Source organism: Apaloderma vittatum, unplaced genomic scaffold (genome assembly GCF_000703405.1).
Source record: "Apaloderma vittatum isolate BGI_N311 unplaced genomic scaffold, ASM70340v1 scaffold22266, whole genome shotgun sequence".
NCBI lineage: Eukaryota > Metazoa > Chordata > Aves > Trogoniformes > Trogonidae > Apaloderma > Apaloderma vittatum.
In genome coordinates, this window is record NW_009720396.1 from 41,361 (window position 1) to 48,749 (window position 7,389).

General features: G+C 48.8%; 1 protein-coding gene across 1 annotated transcript in view; it reads left to right on the top strand.

Moving 5' to 3' along the window:
• The window catches only part of CECR1 (cat eye syndrome chromosome region, candidate 1), a 19,672-nt gene extending 12,489 nt beyond the window's left edge, over window positions 1–7,183 (top strand). The window contains exons 4-9 of the mRNA XM_009871008.1: window positions 1,953–2,080; window positions 3,202–3,292; window positions 3,590–3,698; window positions 4,620–4,777; window positions 5,617–5,819; window positions 6,779–7,183. Of these exons, the coding sequence (XP_009869310.1) occupies window positions 1,953–2,080; window positions 3,202–3,292; window positions 3,590–3,698; window positions 4,620–4,777; window positions 5,617–5,819; window positions 6,779–6,887 (798 nt within the window). The 3' untranslated portion in view covers window positions 6,888–7,183. The remainder of the gene's footprint in view (window positions 1–1,952; window positions 2,081–3,201; window positions 3,293–3,589; window positions 3,699–4,619; window positions 4,778–5,616; window positions 5,820–6,778) is intronic.
• The last annotated feature ends 206 nt before the right edge of the window (window positions 7,184–7,389 follow it).

Genomic DNA, 7,389 nt, shown 5'->3' on the forward strand with positions numbered 1-7,389 from the left:
AAAAAGGAAGAGGAGAGACCACAAAGCTTCTATGTATCTTACTTTGCTGGGGGTTGGTCATGAGCGAGTTGCTCTGAACACAGTCACCATCTGTCTTTGGGGTACCTGGAAAAAGAAGATAACAGCAATGTTAAAATTCTTGTGCTGTGAGACAGCGTGAGTGCTGGCATCCCCCCCCAGGTCACACAGGTTTCCGGGCCAAGAGTATCTGCAATGATTCGAGTGCGTCGGCCTGACTGGAAAATACCCTGCATTTACCGGCAGCCCTTAGACATGGTTGTAATGTCTTTTGAAGGGAGGCTTGGCAGAGAAAAGCTGCTTCCCATCCAGCCCCCTGATGCTAGCTCTGGGTGTGGGAGCCTCCAGAGCCCCCAGGTTTTCTCGCAGCCAGCAGCTCAGTGTGCTGCAAGGTCCAGGCGGGCAGGCAGGTCGGTGCAGCCTGGGCAGTGGGGGTCTGTGAGCAGGATGGGCTGCCAGCCCCAATGGGCAGCACAGGCAGGGAAGGGCCAGCTAAGCTGGAGTTGGCGTGAGAGGGAAGGTAAATGCTTCGCCACAAAAGTCAGGGTGAGCAGGATGTGGTGAGAATAGCGAGATGATCGAGTGTCTGGAGATCTTCTACAAGGGCTTGGACAACAGTGCTGGGGCAGTGGGGGTCTGTGAGCAGGATGGGCTGCCAGCCCCAATGGGCAGCACAGGCAGGGAAGGGCCAGCTAAGCTGGAGTTGGCGTGAGAGGGAAGGTAAATGCTTCGCCACAAAAGTCAGGGTGAGCAGGATGTGGTGAGAATAGCGAGATGATCGAGTGTCTGGAGATCTTCTACAAGGGCTTGGACAACAGTGCTGACACTCTGCAAAAGCTCGTCTTGCAGCAAAACCCGCCAGGAGTGGACCCTGAAGTAAAGTAAATGAAAGTCGGGATTTAGTGCGAAACAGCAAACATTGTGGAAAAGCCCCCCTAACCCAGCTGTGTTTGCAAACTGAGCTGTGTAAAGTCTCACATTCCCATGGGCAGGGGAAAATTTCCTCCGAATGTCTGCGGTTGTCCTGCGGCTGCTGGTGCTGCAGGGAGGGTGCCACCGGGGGGCAGGGGACCGGGGCTTAGCAAGGGGCATCACGGTGAGGGACATCACGGCAAGGGACATCAATTCAATGGGTAGTACTGGAGGGGAAGTAAGAAGGTGGAATGTACCAGTTGAAGGGTGGAGGAGAAAGGTGAAAGAGAAAAGAAAGGTGCGAAGAAGAGAACAGAGCAATAGCAGCCACTGTTCCTGAAAGACACCTTTGTGGGTTAGTATCCATTGGGGCATGCAGGGTCTACACCCCCGCTGAAATCAGGGCAAAAGCCCTGCACATAGCCCTGGCAGCGAGAAACTTGCAAAGTTGATGAGACAGAGCATGCCAAAGGGATTATTTTTCCCAGTTTGCAGCCAGAGAACTGCAAAAGCATGGCAAGACTAAACAAGGGACTCAAGGTCACAGAGCAAACCTCTGGCAGAGGGGAGCAGAAGCTCAGCCCAGCTGGTAGCTTACGGAGCTCAGCCCTCGTGTGCCTTGGGGCTGCCTTGGCTGACAGACTGCCACTGCAAGGCACAGAGCGTGTGTGAGCCGCCAGACGGCTGGACAAAAAGCTCCAGCATTTGATATAGGCATGAGTAAGAGGTCGTGGTCTCCTTTGGGTACTCAAGGGCACTTGCTTGCCACGTCTGAACATGGAGAAACTTGTTTGTTGTATTGCACAGGAGGGAGAAAACCCATTCCCTAATTCTTGCCGCCTGGTAAGGGCTTCAAGAAGGAAATGTTCTGAGCAGTTTTAACTACCCTTTTTTTTTTTTTTTTACCCTCTTGCCAGGACCGCAGCACATTTCTTCTCCCAAGGTTTTCCTCAGTTCATTTCTCCCACTCTTCAATAAAACCTCTTTCAACTTCTGCTTGCCATGTGCTTTTTGTCCTGCAGGTGTATGAACTGGATGGCACGCAGCACAATAAATCATGGTCTGTGTCAACCTATCAGGAAGTGACCAGGCAGTTTGTGAAGGAACACCCTGACTTTCTGGGAGCCAAGATCATATTTACAGCACACAGGTAAAGGCTGAGTGGGGCCAAGAGCAGGTCTGCGTGGCTGGCTGTGCTGCAGGGAAGCAGTGGTGGGTAGAGAAAGGTCTAGGCCAGGAGAAGCGATGCTGAGGGCTGGGCCAAAGTGCCACAGTTGGTTAGCAACGCCAGCATGAGTCGTCAGACCTGAGGCATTGACTCCTGAAGCATTCCCTGGCAAGTGTAAAAGGCTGAGGACGAGAAGTCATCTATATAAGTCTGCGTACGTGCAAAGTGACCAGGGTTAGCTCATGGCGTGCACTGGAGAGACGAGCGTCTGTGAGCCCTGCGTGTGGGAACAAGCAAGGGGAGGACTGCTCGCATGCGCGTGTGTCCAAGCTGTGCATGCTCTCTTCCCAAGCCTGGATGTATTCCTCCTCTCAGTGGAAACAGAAGCAAATGACAGCAGTGCCCGACTCTGGGCACTTGGTATCACAAAGATCCTCATGGGACCCTACAAATGCTGTTCTCCCGGCAGCCTCTGTACGGTATGTTCGTGCTGCTCTTCACAGGCGGGCACAAGGCTGTTCTCCAAGTCAGCCAGATGCCATGAAGTCATCTGAGGTGATCCTGAGCAAATATAACAGACCTTTCAGCAGCACTAACTCACTCTGGCTCGGCACGATGCTGTTCCCAGTTCAGAGCTGGCTTGCCTCTGGCCACCTTGGGTATGGACGGAATCTACCTGCAAAATGTACTGTGATGTTTAAGTCCAACAGAGATGGAAAAAAATCTAAATTTAAAACTCTCTTGGAATGCAGCTACTATCCCACCTCCCAGTGACACAGTTGAGAAGGAAAAAAAAAAATCAAACCTTTTCTTTCCATGCTGTTGTGTTCCCTGCTTGGTAGATGGGAAAGCCAGTGAGTCAGACAAGCATGACTCAAGTGACAGCAGGGTCTAGCCAGGCACTTACTGGTCATTCATGGGTTTCGTTTCATAATACCAATTTTCTACTGCTTTTACTCTGGAGACCTGAAGATGGTTGTCAGATTCAGAAGCAAGTTGCATTTTGGAAATACCCCTGGGGGTCCCATTTCACAACTCAAACCCAAAGAAGGCAGGCCTGTGGGAGTGAGCCTCTGCACTGCTTTCTCTCTCTTGCTCTTTAGGATGCTGAATGTTTCCCAGATTAAAGAAGCCATCGTCACTGCCATGGCACTCAGAGACAACTTTCCAGACACCCTGGCAGGCTTCGACCTGGTAACTGTATTTCTTCTGTGGCTTCATGTTAACCCCTAGAGGTGCGATATAACTACATGTGTAACGTGTCATACATTTTATACTGGAGCCAGATCCTTTGCTGCTGTACTGAAATCAGTGTAAACGAATCACAAATCCTCCAGCTAAGTATTTTGTTGAGAGCAATTGACAAAATTCCTGGAAAGAAGTCTGCTTCCTACCCCATAGGCTTGTAATTTCAGTACAGTTGGCACCTCAGTTGTTAAGTCCCACCATCTTCCAGCGCATGTTCAAAAATACCTTTCATCTTTCCCCCAGGTTGGCGATGAGGATGAAGGTCACTCTTTATGGGACCTGAAGGATGCCCTGACCATCCCATACTCCCTGGGGGTCAACTTGCCATACTTTTTCCACGCTGGGGAGACTGGTAAGCATGAGGACTCAAGGCCTGTTTATTGCTTGCAGAAGCAAGAGGTGAAGTCTTGCAAAGCACAGAAGAAGCAAGCCTGGCTGTCTCAAGATGATGTATATACATGTGTCTGTGATCGATTTTCCCTCTGCTTCTCCCCGTATTAGCTTGTTGCTGTAGCATTCCTACATGGCGTCTCCCCTACCTCTTGCCTGTAGGCATCATGTTTCCCAGTATCTTTGCCCTATGTGTGACATGGAGCCATGCTGCAAGAGCGGTAGCCATCTCCTCCTCGAAGCAGTGCTCACCTCCTATCCATAGTGGCAGAAGAATTCCTCGAACATTATTTTATATTTTAAGGTGAAGGAATGTCTAAGCCAGCCTCAAGCCTTAACTGAACACACTCATCAAATTAACTGATCGTTACCCTTCATTCCTGGGGCAATGGATATTATTGGCAATATATTATTCAGTCCATGCAGGAGGCATTTATGCTAACCATGCATGACAGTCATGTCTAACTTGTGTGTTATGCTTATTGCATGTTGACATCTACAGAGAAGATGCCAACATCTGAGCTAGTTACCCTAGGCTCCCTTCATAGCCATGGACAGTAACAAGCCATTCTAAGCTGCAATATCTCTCATCCTAATGCACAGGCTCTTCTCCAGAAATTATTACTTCTCTCTATTCGCTGTGAATGGAGACCAGGATGATCACTGTGGACATCTAAAGTGAGGTGAAATGAGTGGGTATCTCTATGCTAGGCAATGTCCTGGGCAGGTTTGGATCTCTGTATCACTGAAAATGCTAACTGGGAACTTGGAGCATGAGCAACCCTCTCACTTTGCAATTGGGACGTTTATTAAGAAAATCATATAGCAGTTTGAGAAGATATATCTCACAACACTACAATGATTCTTATCTGTCTCTGCTCAGACTGGCAGGGCACCTCTGTAGACAATAATGTGCTGGATGCATTGCTATTGAATACCAGCCGGATTGGCCACGGACTTGCCCTCATTAAACACCCAGTAGCCAAAAATCTATCTCTGAAGAGGGATATTCCCGTGGAAGTCTGTCCCATCTCCAACCAGGTATGTTGGTAAAAGCTTAGGACTTGGGGCTGGGATGCTGGAATGGGATTTACCATAGCAGTAGCAGCTAGGAGCTGCAGGGAGCTGGGGGGCAGCTAGAGGTTTTTTTGCACCCAGGCTGGCCCAGTTTCCTTTGTGCCACATCACACTGCAGTCTGCTGTGTAATATATAAGTCTTGTAATGCCAGTCAGCCCAAAATCATTTAAATTCCTCTCCAGAAGAACCTGGGAAGGCCCTCCTCTCTAGTGGTGATGAAGCCCAGAGCCAGGGAGGTACCTAAAGACACATGATGAAAATACTTCAAAGCCACGAGGGCCAGAGGCTGAGAAGCTGGCATTGTAACTGGGAGTCTTTTGGTTTTGTAAAATTCATAACCAGGAGGAACTGTTTTGCAATATATTAGCTTGGTGGTGCATTGGTCCCTGGGCGCAGCAGAAAGGATGCTCAGGGGCAGAGATGTATCAGCGTAAGCCTTGAGGGAGAGAACCCGATACCAGCTCCAGACATCCTGGGCTAAGCATCATGGCAAATACGTAACCAAAAGACTGTTCCCAAAATGCTTACAGTCAAGCTGTTATTTGTGAGCATAAGTTATTCACCCCACTGGCCTTGATTTAGGCGATTAATTTAAGAAACAAATCTCCTTGTATAGTCAGTGTAAACAAATAGGCTCTCCTGCAGCAGAGATCCTAACACGCTCTTGAACAGTCGTCTGGAGGCTCTTCTGAGATGACCACCTGCTGACACAGGCAGCAATAGCAGGCAGGCAGTGCGACAATGCAAACACAGCTACAGCAATAACCTGATGAGGTGTTGCCTTCTACCCTTCCCCACCAAGGTCCTGCTGTTGGTCTCTGACTTACGGATCCACCCTGCAGCTAACCTGATGGCTGAAGGGCACCCCATTGTGGTCAGCCCCGATGATCCCCCTATCTTTGGGGCAAAGGGAGTCTCCTATGACTTCTATGAGGTGTTCATGGCCATTGGAGGGATGAACGCTGACCTGAGGACCTTAAAACAACTTGCACTCAACTCCATAAAGTAAGTTCCTCATCTCTCTCATCTAGCCATAGTAATGCTGGGGGTGGGGGGGACGACGACTATCAGCTTGCTCCCTGGAAACCCACTGCATTTGGGTTTTGGCCCTAGAGTCTCTTCTGCCACATGAACTGGGCTTCCATTAATCCAAAGTCTTCTCTGTATGTCTCCTTCAAGGACAGGGCACACAGACCCCAGAGGCTCCTTGGCCCATGCCCTTGAGCGCCTTTCTCTAACTGAATGCCTCTGTTTATTCCTCCTTTTCCATCTTTTTCAAACTTGCCTCTAGCACCTGATTCTGGGTATGGGAGAGATATTATATCTTTTTGTCACTTCTGTGTTTCTGCCAAAATTGTACTTGCTTCAGCATTTGCCACAGCCCACTGGGGAAACGTAGGAAAACAATCTACCAGCATGTAGTTTGGGTGTGTTTAACCACTTTTTCTATTTATCTGGACAGCTCTCAATGACCAAAAATAGTTTGCATATGGTGCCCAGGGTCTTTGTGCACATTCCTAGTCTCTTGTATGTTTGCCAAATCCCATGCCAATCGTCACATCAATTCCAAAACCCTGTATGGCCAGGGAGACAACAAATACTCTTATTTCCTACCAATCTGGACCAAGACCAGGGCAGGTCTGAAAGTAACTGCAATGTTGTCTCTTCTATACTAGTCACTGAGTGCCGCCCAGCAAGTCTCCAGCTTATGCAGACTGAGCTGTTTGCCCTCCTAGTGCAGGACTCAACGGCTGGTGGAATGGCCATGATGCTTCTTAGCCCAGCATGAGTCCAGATGAGAAGAGCTACAGGCTCTTTCTTTACACTCTGTTACTTTGTGCAGTGTAGGCATGACCTGCAAGGGTTAATCTGCTGCTGCTTCCTGCCTTTTCATTTTGGTCACTGATCTTGAAATAGCTGCCCCCTTGTCTCCTGTCTGATACTGAGTTTTCTCCTCCTCACAGATACAGTGCCATGCTACCGGATGAGAAAGCCAAGGCCAAAGAGGTCTGGCAGAAAAAATGGGACCAATTTGTGGCTGACCTCTCTGATAGCTTTTTGAGGGAGCTGTAGAAAGGAGGAGAGTCATCTCAGAAGGCATTTGGCAAGCTAGAGCGAGCCAGACTTACTGCTATGAGGGAGACTGCTTCTTCCATGTGACCTGAGCAGATGAACGAATCTCAAAGTTTCACCTGGCAATGAGTGATTCTGATAAGCTAGGCTTAATGGGCTTAATGCTAAGAATGAGCTGCACTATCCTCTGAAAGTCATGGACCGGAGGTAAAAGGGAGCAGTGAGCCTTTATGGCAACAACAGATGAACACTCCGCTCGGAATAGTCAAAACAATTAAAAATTGCCAGTGACCAAATCCTGACATCCTTATTCAGGAAAAAACATGCTTTCTAATTAGTGTTAGCAGGAGATTGCCAACACGAGGATCTCTGAATTTTGCCTTATCGTTACAAAATGCAGACCTTGTCCGGAGACAGCTAAGACAAACATCCAGCCATTTGGGCCACTGACCTTCAGGAGAGCAAGGACTGAAAATGACTCTTGTTATGTTTAACCCTAGGC